Source organism: Grammomys surdaster, unplaced genomic scaffold (assembly GCF_004785775.1).
Source record: "Grammomys surdaster isolate TR1022 unplaced genomic scaffold, NIH_TR_1.0 170, whole genome shotgun sequence".
NCBI lineage: Eukaryota > Metazoa > Chordata > Mammalia > Rodentia > Muridae > Grammomys > Grammomys surdaster.
The window spans coordinates 24,237,820-24,251,463 of NW_021604618.1; the positions used below are offsets into that span (position 1 = coordinate 24,237,820).

The 13,644-nt window shown below is 37.9% G+C and overlaps 1 protein-coding gene across 1 annotated transcript in view; it reads left to right on the plus strand.

The window, feature by feature from the left end:
- The window catches only part of Casc4 (cancer susceptibility 4), a 65,577-nt gene that overhangs the window by 29,914 nt on the left and 22,019 nt on the right, over positions 1-13,644 (plus strand). The window contains exons 3-8 of the mRNA XM_028767108.1: positions 1,140-1,242; positions 3,029-3,119; positions 5,716-5,863; positions 6,491-6,571; positions 10,713-10,811; positions 11,807-11,977. Of these exons, the coding sequence (XP_028622941.1) occupies positions 1,140-1,242; positions 3,029-3,119; positions 5,716-5,863; positions 6,491-6,571; positions 10,713-10,811; positions 11,807-11,977 (693 nt within the window). The remainder of the gene's footprint in view (positions 1-1,139; positions 1,243-3,028; positions 3,120-5,715; positions 5,864-6,490; positions 6,572-10,712; positions 10,812-11,806; positions 11,978-13,644) is intronic.

Here is a 13,644-nt window from a genome sequence, read left to right on the forward strand (position 1 = left end):
AGGGAGAGGGAGAGGGAGAGGGAGAGGGAGAGAGGGAGGAAAAAGTGGAACCGCAATACTGTTGCAGTGCAATTCAAGATGCATCTAAGAACTTATGTTCAAATCCTACCCCAATATTCAAGTGTTCTGTTAACATGGGGCTGCAGAGGAATATGGTTAGTAAAGGAGAAGTAAATACAGACTTCAACATTGAAGCCAAGAAATAATGTAAAAACTTATGGCAAAGTTGGAAAATACATGATACTTTAAATTTCTGGTCAATGATGAAGTAGTATAGTTATTTTTAGAAATTGAGAAAGTTAAACAGCAACTAAAGCTGTTGTAGAGCCAAATGGGAAGTATTTTGATAGATAAGCAGTAAAAGCATGTTTCTACAATTTGTATGACTACTGGGTCCAAGATTTGGCAGAACAGGTTTGATTTTGAGAACTGGAATCATCTCAGTGATCCTTACATGAGCCATAGTCTGAACAATGAAAAAGGCATCAATAAGCCCTGGAGCTTGTTTACCAGCCAGCTTAGCCTGCTCAGTGAGCCGAGATCTTAGTAAAAGACCTTGTTTCAAAACCACAAGAAAAAGGCTGGAGAGATGGCGTGGCAGTTAAGAAGTTACTTAGTGCTCTTGTAAAGGACCCAGTTGGTTCTAGGATACACATGATGGCTTATGGCCATATGTAACTCCAGATACAGGAGACCTAACACCTCTTCTGATCTCCAAGGGCATATGTGGGGCACAGAAAAACACTCAGGCACACAAAAATAACAAAAACAACCAAGGCGGACTCCTAAGGAGCTATACCCAAGGTTGACATCTGACCACACATACTATCTAGCTTCCTGAGACTCTGAGTAGAAAAATTGAAAATGTGCATAATTAAAAGACCATCCAGGCCAGGTGGTGGTGGCGCACGCCTTTAATCCCAGCACTTGGGAGGCAGAGGCAGGTGGATTTCTGAGTTAGAGGCCAGTCTTGTCTACAGAGTGAGTTCCAGGACAGCCAGGGCTACACAGAGAAACCCTGTCTCAAAAAAACAAAAAAAAAAAAAACCAAAAAGAAGACCAACCCTATAGATTCTCAATAGAAAGTATTGCAGTAAGTAAATTTGATTCTTCTTTGACTCCTTCCCTTGTCTGGGTAGAGCAACTGGCTGAGCTTCGTCAGGAGTTTCTTCGACAAGAAGATCAACTTCAAGACTACAGGAAAAATAACACATACCTTGTAAAGCGGTTAGAATATGAGAGGTAAGAGGCCACATGCAGCAGCCTGTGTGAGTCTCAAGTGTTGGTCCAGCTTTTGTATGTAATGCAATTCTTCCTATCTGCCCTCTGCTCTTTCTCTTTCATTTTCTTCATCTTATTTTATCTTTCAAAGGTTCTTGTAAACTTGCAGTCTTTTATTTTAATATGTTAAACACTATGAAAACATCTCTTATGTGATCTAGATTGTCAAACAGAAAAATCTTATGACAGCAGGTTTTGTTGAATGGGATATAATAAGGACTGGGGCGTGTCCTCAGCAGTGCTAAGGAATGTGTGCTCCTGCTCTTGATCTGTCCCCTCACTCACACTTCTACATAGGGAGGAGGTGGAGAGCTTCTTAGGGACATATAGGTTTAATCAGGTTTATGGTAAAGGGTTGAGTTGTTTTAGGTTTGTACACCAGAAGTTAGGCTCAACAGTTTTTCTGTTTGTTAATTATCTATGTGTAATTACTTACTGTATGAAAAAATATTTTTAACCTGTCAGTATTCAGTGTTTTTTTTTCTAGCATATCAATTTGTAAAAATTAGATTCTACAAACTTGTAGGACCACTGTAGGAATTTTCCTTTTCTCAGTATTACTTGGACCAACAAAATGGCTCAGTGGGTAAAAGGCACTTTCTGTGCAAGTCTGACCACCTAAGTGTGGGCCCTGAATCCTGCCATGGAAAAGAAAGACCTAACATCTACACGTATGCCATGGTACACTGTGCTACTCACGTGTCTACAAGTAGACACATAAATGCACACATCATATACACAAACATGCCATAGTAATAATAATGCTAAAGTAAAATAAATAATTGCAGATGGTTTCATTTTTAATTTTATGTAATTTTTTTGAGATTTTTCCCTCTTAATATTTCACTAGTATATATTCATAAACATATATTTACTGAATATGTTTTATCAGTTAGCGCTTATATAATATGAATAAAAGATTGCTTTCTAAATAATTGTGTTAATTTATAATGGGAATGTTTCCTCATAGCCCTACCAACATTGTTTATAGTTTGAATTTAATTTGGTCTTGAGATGTAAGAATAAGATAGTACAATGATATTAAGATAGGAAGTTTAATTTGTGATATTGTGAACATTAAGATGTGTGTATGTATTCATTAAGTTTAATTTGTGATAATAACATGACCATTAGCATGTATCTATGTATTCATTAAGTTTAATTGCGATAATAATATGACATTAACGTGTGTATGTATTCATTAAGTACTTGTTTCTATTTTCAAGAATGTCTGTTTGTATTCTTTGACTACTTGTCCAGCAGAAAACTACCATTTTAACCTGTTTTGACCTCTTTTCCTGACACTATTCCATTTCTTCCTTTCCCTTTATTCCACAGTATAGACTTGTATTGTGGTATTTAAAGTACTATTGAAGACATGAATAGCTGTCATTTTTATTGGCTCCTACTTCTAGCATTTCCCATCTGTTTGGTGAGAACCAAGAGTTTCCTTTTATACAGCATTTTTCTCTGCTATGACTGAAATTGGTCTTGACAATTGTTTCTTTATAGATATAATTTGTAAAACACTTGAGGAAGGCTTGCTTGCATCTGCCTGCTTTCTATTTTTCCAGTTAACTTTAGCAGTATCTCCCCCACCCCGTAAAGATTCAAGTATTTATGATTTTGACTACATTTCACAGTTTCTCTACTGAATGATGTTGTATCTTTCTAATATATGTGTGGCTTCTGGACAGACTTGGGGCACTCAGTCCTATATAATCTAAAGAATGACTTTCTAATTTAGTTTTCAGTGTGGACAGCAGATCAAGGAGTTAAGAGCACAACATGAAGAAAATATAAAAAAATTAGCAGATCAGTTTTTGCAGGAACAAAAGGTAAATTAAAAATAAGTATTTAAATAATGTATGCTTTGGTTATAATTCATGTAATTTAAAAGCAGATGGTTTTTGTCATAACACATTAAGAATTCTAATTTGCCTGATTTAAAAGCTGATGTGTATTTGCTGAGTAAAATGGATGTGTGCAAAAATATATCAGTTTACTTCTTTTTTCTTATGGTTAGGAACCGAACCTAGGGCTTTGCACAGGCTAAGCAAATTATTATTATGGTGGTTATTGCTGTCAATGTCAGATTCTGAGGTGGATGGCCTTTTACTGAAAAGCCTTCCTTTCTCCCTCCTTCCTCCTCTGTTGAATCCCTTTCTCTTAGTGTATAGCTCAAATTGGCCTTGAGTTTAAATCCCCTTGCCTGAGCATTTCAAGTGCTGGTGTTACAGGTGGATAACAGAAACAGAATTGTCACTCATTCTCTTGTTAGTAGTCTGATGCCCTGTCTTGAAACAGAAATAACATGACTAGATACTGTATAACTAATTTTGATTCATACTTTCTTAAAGTACTGTGGGTCAGATCTGTGGCTTCATATATGCTAAGTATATGTTCTGTTGAGCTACATGCCCAACTCTGCCTACTACATTTTGAGTCAGCAAATGATTTCTTCGTTTTGAGTTGAGCTATCATAAAGGTCATTGTAGAAATAGAGGGAATTTTGTTTAAAGATCACTAACCATTATGGACATGAGTTATTTTTTATACTCTTTAATCTCAGTTGGTTAAATATGACCTGTATAAAATTTTGTAATTAAAAGTAAGGAATGGCTAGTAATAAAGAGTATTTCTTTTGTTCTTTGGTAACATCTGAGGACTGGAAGTCATGGCTGTCAGGTTTTTGTTCTTAGATTTTCCTCAGCTTTGCAGCAGGTTATTGCGGGTGTTGTAGATTGTGGGTGTTTTATCTCTCCATTTTTCAGTCTACAGATTGAAACAGTTGCTGTTTATCTTCTTCTGCTTTGAAGAGTGTGAGAATGGACTAGTGAAAGGCTTGAGTGATGAGCCATTGTGGAGATACTGAGTGGAGTTAGAGGTAGTCTTGAGACACCGGAAGTCCAGAGGAGTATAGTGGTGTGGGAAAGGAAGGAGAGAGGCTTGCTGTAGTGCTGTGTTATTCACTGAAAGCCTTTAGTATTTTTCATGGTTTTGACAAAGATAGCTGACAAAACAACTTATGGCTGAAAACTTAAAAGAATATATTATGACATGGAGATATTACTAAAAATTCACAGTCTAGTATCCATAAATATACTTTTGTATTGTTTTTGTGATACAAGGATAGAAAGGTTATACAGATCAGAGGGGAACAAGGAGACTTGAAGACCAAAGCTTCTTACAGTATAGACTGAGTTAGATCTTGGAACAGAAAAAGATATAGTAGAAAAACTGATTTTAAAAGATCTGCATGAAGTCTGAAAGTTTAGTTAATAATTATATTTTTTTCCTTTCTTTTCCTTTTGAGACAGGGTCTGTGTAGCTCAGACTGGACTTAAATTTGCTATGTAGCCAAGGGTGGTCTTAAACTTTGTGTTTTTCTATGCTCTTATTAGAGATGTATGCTACCCTGCTCATCTTATGCACTTCCGGGGAGCCAGCCCAGGCCTTTATAGATGGTAGGAAAGCAGTCCTCCATCTGAACCAGATCTCCAGTCCAGTAATACTGTTGTCTTCATTTTACAAGTATATCATAGTAATACCAGTTTTAACATAGGAGAAACTGGGTACACAACAGTTAATTTTCTCTAAATCTAAAATTATTTCATGCTGAGCCGTGGTGGTGCAAGCACTCAGGGGAAAGAAGCAGAGCAGATGTCTTGAGTTCAATGTCAGTCTGATTTACAGAGTGAGTTCCAGGATAGCCAGGGCTACACAAACCAAGATAGATAGATAGATAGATAGATAGATAGATAGATAGATAGATAGATAGATGGGTGGGTGGGTGGGTGGGTGGGTGGGTGGGTGGGTGGATGGATGGATGGATGGATGGATGGATGGATGTTTATTTCATAAGAAAAACAGCAAGGAGTCCCCTCACTAAATTACAAAAGCATCGTTTTAAGAAAGTTGCTTTATGTTTGAGATACTCTACATGGTGTCTTGTTCCTATAATCCTAGCACTTGGGAGGCCGAGGCAGGAAAATCACCATATATTTGAGGCTAGCCTGGTCTATTTTATCTAGGAAGTTTTAGGCAGCATAAAAACTATGACCTTGTTTTTTCAAAGAATAAAGAGGTGGGTTGGGGAGTAGACTATTAAAAGTTATCCATTCACACAAAGGTGATAACATTAAAAGGAAAATATCTTTGTTAACTTTTTTTTTTTTTATGTATTTTTGTAGCCCTTAGATGGTTCAGTAGGTAAGGGCACTTGTCAATAAGCATGATGGCTTCCTGAGATTGATCCCTACTGCCCACATGGTAGAAGGAAAGAAACTTGTAGATAACTGCACTTGCCTTTGCACACGAACACACACACACACACACACACACACACATACACAGACATACACACACACAGTTTTATCAGTGGCTTAATGATTCAAAATTGAAAATACTTATTGTTACCAAATCTTTATCTAGCAACAGGAGACTCATAAGATTCAATCAAATGATGGAAAAGAATCAGGTAGAAATGATCATGTAGCACCTAAAAATATTCCAAATATGCCTGAAAATGATGCAAATAAGAATGAGGACCCCTCAAGCAATCATCTTCCACATGGGAAAGGTAAGTTTATTGTTGATATGAGATTGACCATTTCTTCCTGTTTTGAAATATATTCAAATCATTAAAAACTTGCTTGATATTAGTTCTGAGGTGATTTAATGTCTGTATTGTTTAAAATGTTGGTCCTGTGATAAAAGAGAAAAAAGTATTTTAGTTAAAACTAAATCAGGACCAGGGAATGGGCTCAGATGGTAAAATCACTAGCTGTGCACTTGTGACAACCAGAGTTCAGCTCCTCACATCTGCATCCAGAAGTTGATGCAGTGCACATACCTGCAACCCCAGAACTACAGTCAGGTAGGAGATGGAAACATTTTTCTGGAAGCAGTCAGACCAGCTAGCCTGTTATGTTAAGCATAGCACACACAACAAAGACACTACCTCAGCAGTGGAAAGACTCCCTTGACTGCCATGGCATGCACACACGTATGCACATACACACTAAAGAAAGTATGTTTTTTTAAAAAAATTAAAAGGGAAAAAAACAAGAAAAAAATAAAACTAAGTTTCAAACAAGGTGTTCACTTGTAATCTGTGACATTAGAAACTGATTTTTACTTTCCTTCTAGTCATTTTCGATGTATATACACATAAACATAGTAGTACCTTCTTTTGTTCCTTGGACAGAACCAGTCAAACGAGTTGGTGATGCAGGGATGCCTGGAGTAGAAGAGAATGATCTAGCAAAAGTGGAGGAGCTTCCTGCTGGTAAGTGAGACTTACTGGAGAATTGAACTAATGTTAATTACATTGTTTTTATGTGGCCACATTCTCTTGATGTTGTTGTTTTGAGATGGACTTCAGCTGTGTAGCCCTGGCTGGCCTTTGACTTTTCCTGCCTCAGCTTCCTGAGTGACAGGAGTTACAGGCATGCACCACCATACTCTTTGGTTTGGTTTGGTTTGGTTTGGTTTGGTTTGGTTTGGTTTTTGTAGAATCTAGAAAACCTACAGATTTATGTGTGTTTGGTACTGCTCATTAATTGCCAGAATTTAAAACAAACCTTTTATTGCATTTATTATGTGTGTGTGTGTGTCGAGATTAAGTGCATGTCATGGCACATGTGTGAAGATCAGAGAACAGCGTCTGAGAGCCAAATCAAACTCAGGTTGTTGGCTCTGAGGCAGTTACTTTAACCCACTGGACCAACTCTCTGGCCAATTACCAGGATTTCTTTTTTTTTCTTTTTTAAAGATTTATTATTATTTATGAATATGAGTGCTCTATCTGCATGTATACCTGCATGCCCGAAGAGGGCATCAGACCTTATTATAGATGGTTGTAAGCCACCATATGGTTGCTGAGAATTGAACTGAAGTACCTCTGAAAAGCAGTCAGTGCTCTTAACTGCTGAGCCATCTCTCCAGGACCCAGGATTTCTTTTTTAATGGAGTTTTTATAAAGTTTTTGATAAGTATACAGTCAGTTGAGAGAGAGGAAAAAAAAGAGAGAGAGGGAGGAGAGAGAGAAATAGAGCATGCTATGAACATACCTTGCTCCTCTATTGTTATATTTCTTCTAACTTTCTCTGGAAATCTTAAAAAGGTTTGTTTAACCCAGCCTTGTTTTACCTGTCTAGGTAAACCAGTGGTTCTCAAACTTCCTAGTGCTGGGAACTCTACTACAGTTCCTCATGTTGTGGTGACACCCCCCCCAACTGTAAAATTATTTTTTTCTACTTCATAACTTTAATTTTGCTACTGTTATAAATTATAATATGAATATCTGTTTTCTGTTGGTCTTAGGTGACCCCTTTGAAAGAATCATTCAACCTTCAAAGGGGTCACAACCCACAGATTGAGAAACACTGATCTAAGCCAAATTTATTTTATTTATTTATTTATTTATTTATTTATTTATTTTGGTTTTTTTGAGACAGGGTTTCTCTGTGTAGCCCTGGCTGTCCTGGAACTCACTCTGTAGACCAGGCTAGCCTCAAACTTTCGAACTCAGAGATCCGCCTGCCTCTGCCTCCCAAGTGCTGGGATTATAGGTGTGCGCCACCACCGCCTAGCTGCCAAATTTATTTTTAAAGTCACCTTGTTCTCATGCAATAGGCATTATAATATAAATCTTAGCATGACTGATTATTATTTAATAATGAAGATACTCTGTTTTCTGCACTTGATCTTACTTAGCCAAAAGGCCAGGAAGCACTCTCCTTCCATCTTATGACTTACGTTAAGGACAGCACTGACCAGCAGATTTATAGAGAGAAGCTGCCCCTGTCCATTAGCAAGTCACAGATACGCTGTTGATTCTAGTGAAGAGCTATTCATTAAAGGCTTTGTGTGCAGACGTGTATGTTGGGCATTGCAGGTAGCAGTGGAAACAAGGTGTGATGGTGACAACATCTGCAGAGAACAGCTCTGTATACATGAGTGGTGTTTTCTCAGAGTAAATGCCAGACTTCTTGTATACTTAAGTTTAGACACTATGTAATAAGTGACATAAAATTTAAGTAAGCTGTAAAAATGACCCAAAATCTCTATTAGACATCTTCAAATTAACAGTATCCTAAAAGACACAAGTTTCTTTATTTTCATCTTAAAGCTTGATGCTTTTTTTGAACATCTGAACAGTGGCTTCTGTTATGATTCTACATGTTCATATTAGCCTTCTTTGTTGTAGAAGAAGGGAAAGAGAGATTATATATGATTGGAATGTATTTAATGGCCCAAATAAAAAGTGATTTATTCAAGCTAGGCATGGTGGTGCATGCCTTTAATCCCAGCACTCAGGAGGCAGAGGCAGAGGCAGGCAGAGCTCTGGAGTTTGGGGCCAGTTTGATCTACAAAGCAAGTTCCAGGACAGCCGAAGCTGTAGGGAAACCCTCTCTCACAAACAGACAAACAAACAAACAAAGTGATATACTCAGTTTCATCTATATCTTCAATGTCAGAATTAAAGGCCCTTGTCCCCTAAACAGAACGAAAAGCTGGTTCTGTATCTAGCAAAAATAAATAGGATTATATACCACCAAATTCACCATACCAATCTTTAGGAAATAAAATGTGCCCATGTTTATAGGTAGGAGCTTCTTCCCCCCCCCCTCTTGTTTCCTTTTTTCTTAGTTTTCCTGTGATCTGTCTACTTTCCTGTCATGTTCTTCTGTACAGGGATATATTGGAGTACGTGCTGGTGCATAAAAAGTAATCTTTCCTGTTGACCTTCATTTCTTTTCTTTTTCTTTTCTTTTCTTTTTTTTTTTTTCCCGAGACAGGGTTTCTCTGTGTAGCCCTAGCTGTCCTGGAACTCACTCTGTAGACCAGGCTGGCCTCGAACTCAGAAATCCACCTGCCTCTGCCTCCCAAGTGCTGGGATTAAAGGCGTGTGCCACCACTGCCTGGCTTGACCTTCATTTCTTAAGAGAGAAGAAATCTCTAACTCTAACCTTCTTGTTGGTAAAGCTCTTTGTACAAATAACACTTTCTATCTTAAAAATAAAAATTCCAGGGGCTGGAGAAATGGTTCAGTGGTTAAGAGTGTTTACTGCTCTTACAAAGGACCCAGGTTCAGATCCCAGCATCCACGTGGCAGCTTACAACCATCTGCAACTCCAGTTCCAGGGAACTGACCCCTCTTCTGAACTTCATAGGCCTCCAGCATGCACATTGTGCACATACATACACTCAGACATGCACATGTGCGCGCACGCGCGTGCATACACACACACACACACACACACACACTTAAAATAAATGTTTAAGACAGAAAGTAAAAATTCCAGAGCCAAACATGGTGGCTCATGCCTGTAATCTCAGCATGAGTATAGTAGTTATAGCCATATGTTGGAGGCCAGCTCAGGCTGAATATTAAATAAAACTCATATGTAGCTGGTTTTTGCTACTTTGTGGGTTCTTTTTCCTACCCTTTATCACCTCATTTTCACCCCCTGTCACTATATAAGAGAGAAAGAAGGATAGAGAGGAGAAAAAGAAAGATCCCTGAATCTGATTTCTTCGCTTTGTTTCTTCTTTGAGAATGACTACTAACAAACTGCAGCCACCCCTCTTGAATGACCACCAACCACACCTATCAGGGCTCTAGCATTTATATACCCTCTGAAAAGTTCCCAGAATTCCAAATTTCACACAATCACAGAAACTATCTGCAGCTGGCAAAACCATGCCTCTGCTAGAGCAGGAAGCAAATCATAGTTTGCTGCTACAGACAGTCTGAAATAGCTCCATGTCCCTACACCTGGGATTCAGACAAAAACACATTCTTACAATATTTCTGTGTTTTTTTTTAAAGAAACAAAAATTCCAGAATTGTCACTATAGTTATCTTTTGTTTTGTTATTTTAAGTTGAGGGTTCAGCAGAAGACTCCATGGGTAAAAAGCACCTACCGCCAAACCTGATGATCTGAGTTCAGTCCCTCATGACCCACCTGTGGTATCCTAGCTCCCTGCTCCCAACACACTCAATACACAAAATTAGTAAATACAAATGTCATAAAAAATGTTGAGCAACTGAGAGTACTTTCTTCTTAATGTTTTGCCTAATCATTAAGTACTAAATTTTGCTTGTAATTATTTATATAAAAATATCTCATGGTTGTAAGTCATTATATTTGAAGAGATTAACTTGTTTGTTTATTCATAAACTCTTGGCTTAAGTGCCTGTTACGTGCCAAGAGCTGTTTGAATATGATAGCCTGTAAGACAGAATAGATAGTATAGTATATAATTTAATAATCATACAAGAATTTTTTAATATGACAAGGGTAAGGATTACAAAATTAGGATACACATAGGATTACTGTAGTGTAAATTGATTCATAGTGTTTGTATTTTAAAAATCACAGTATTTTTAATGGGAAAATGTGGATCTGTTTTCTTATAGCTTTAAAGAAGCCCCCTGTGTTAGCTTCTCAACATGAAAGTCATCAGACAATCTCCCATCTTCCAACTGGACAGCCTCTCTCACCAAACATGGCTCCAGGTATAAAGTCTCACTTAGCATTCCATTTGAGAACCAATTTATTGTTCAAGTGTTACTATAAAGTAAGTAGAACATATGATTTAGCAGCATGGTTAAATAGCATTTGTTCTGGAAATTAATATATTTTTTAAATGATTGGTACATAACACACATGCACACACATAAGATGTAGAGATTGCTGGCTGAGGACCTTTCTGATTTCAAAACTATTAGCCATATAGAGTCTAGTGGGCTCGGGATACAGTTCAGTAACAGCAATCCTCTAGCTTGTATAAAACCATAGTTTCTATTCTCAATTCTGGAAAAAAAAATAAAGCCAAGATATTGATGGGATAAAAGAGACACTGATGAAAAAGAATTAGAAAATAACAGCTATGAATCATTATATAGATGAAGATGACATATAAAAAGTGTCAGAACCCTAGCAGATCTTAGAGATCTCTAGCAGCTGTTTGGAGTTTGGAAGGAGAAGAAATAAGTGTCATTTCTCCTGTGTAGAAACCTAGAGACAAAAGAAGTTGGATAAGCTTGTAGTCAGTGATGGAGAGTCTTACCTACAGATGAAGTGGTATTTGATAAAATAGAGTAAAGCTTCATAACAAACCAGCTCTGTGACCTCCCAATGTCAGGTGGCCATAATTTTTTATTTTTCTAAAGCAGGTCATATGAAATTGTTCTGTTAAAGAATTACATTCTTGGGTTGCAGATTTAGTTCAGTTGGGTGCTTGCTTAGCAAACATAAGGCCCTGGATTTGGTACTTGACTCCAAAGAAGGGTGGAGAGTTACATTCTTAGCTAGGTGGTGGTGGCACTGACGGTGGTGATGGCAGCACAGACTTGTAATCTTAGCACTCAGGAGGCAGAGGCAGGTGGATATCTTGAGTTCAAGGCCAGCATGGCCTATAGACTGAGTTTCAGGATAGTCAGGGCTACACATAAAAACCCTGTCTCAAAAAAAAAAAATTACATTCTTTTAATTTGATTTTATACTGCAGGTTCACATCTAAGCCAGAATGAAAATCCCAGTACTTCAAAACAGAACCCTTCAAATCCTCTGCAGCACATAGTTCCAGGCCCGAACCTGGAGCGAGAACCCAGAATTCAAACAGACACACTAAAGCAGGCCCCCAGGGACAGAGCCAATGATTTCCACAAGTTGAAGCAAAGTAAGAATCAGTTGATGAATACTATGAATGCTGTGCTAACAGGAGTTCTTTAAATATATTTTTGTGCGAGACTGAATTGTGATTTCACTGTTGGGCTCTAACAGATGTGTAAAGAGAAAGCATAGTTCTGTTAAAATTTAAAAGAAAATCGTTTTTAAATGGATAGAAAATAGTCTAAAGAAACTGTAAAAAGGCTTATGGTCACTGTTGTTAATAAATTTCAGGTGAGTTGATTTCTTTAAAAAAATGCTTAGTTTTTGAGCATTAAAACTTTTTGGAGAAATAGAAAAGATATAGTTTGTGAGTCTAATAACAGAAACTTTGATTAGGAGGGTGGAAAGTAGTTTTGAGAAGTGGATCATTGGGGAGATCAGGCACCTGAACAGGCTGCTGTAGTGGGAGGGAGTCCCAGTGCCACTTCCTTCTCCGTCCTTCCAATTGTGTCTGCCTCATGTGGATGTGAACACACTCAGCACTGTGGAATGAAGTTTATTGCTTAGTTACTTCAGAGACACTGATTTTGATAAGTTAACATCTCTGAATCTGAAGAACTCTAGTTAATGGATTCTTGGGGTCTGTAAGGAAAACTTGTAGTTGCAGAGAAGATTTGCTGTTGGCGCTGTCTCTTAGGTCAGCTCCTTAAACTGCTTTTCATTCCATTTTCTCCTCGTGGCTTCTTCTTTCCTTCAATTCTAAGTAGACAGAATGTTCAAAAGCTCCAGTTACAGCAGCAACTGTCCCAGAAACATGGTACTGTCTGCACACAGGTTGTTTATCGGTTGAGAATTTGACAGCATATTTCATTTATTCAAATACTTATATTTTCTAACAGTTACTTATATGTATGTATATATGAATATATAATTTGGACATTGTCTTTCCTTCCATGATATTTTAAAGCATATTTGTGCAGCTTGATTAAAATGCTACATAAATAATGTTTTATTTGTAAGAATGTAGTTAATTTTTAAATATGTTGAGAATTTTTTTTCCTAAAGTTCCACTGTGGAATTGGCTTGTGTGCTAGTTATTTGTTTCATTGCTGTAACAAAACACCTGAGGAAAACAATTTAAGGAAGGGTGTGTTTACTTTGGATCACGGTACAGCCCATCTAGTAGGGGAAGGTATGTCAGCCGGAGTTTGAGGCAGCTGCCCACAGTGCCTCCTCAGGTATGACATAGTACTGCGTGTGCTCAGCTCACTGTCTCTTATTCAGTCTGGGATCTCAGCAAGAATGGATCTTGCAATTTAAATTAGCCTAATCTGGATGCTCTTCCGCTGATGTGCCAGAAGCTAGTTTCTTCAGTGAGTGTAGGTCTTATCAAGTTGGCAATAACCATCACAGACTGAAAAACTTTTCTCTCAACAAGGACAGGGGACAGTATTAAACAAGAGATTTAAATGAATTGGTCCTAGTGGCTCACATCTATAGTCAGTCCTTGGTACTTTGAAGGCTGAGACAGGAGGATCACAAATTTGAAGCCAGCCAGGGTTAATGAGTCAAGACTAGCCTGGACAGCATAGTGAAACCTTGTCTCCAACAAACGGGGTCGGGGGCGGGGGGGTGGGTGGTGGGAGGGGTGTCTGAGGATAGAGTGCTTGCCTGTCATGCATGAAGCCCTGGACTTTATTCCTAGCCCCATGTAAACTAGAAGTGGTAGTACAC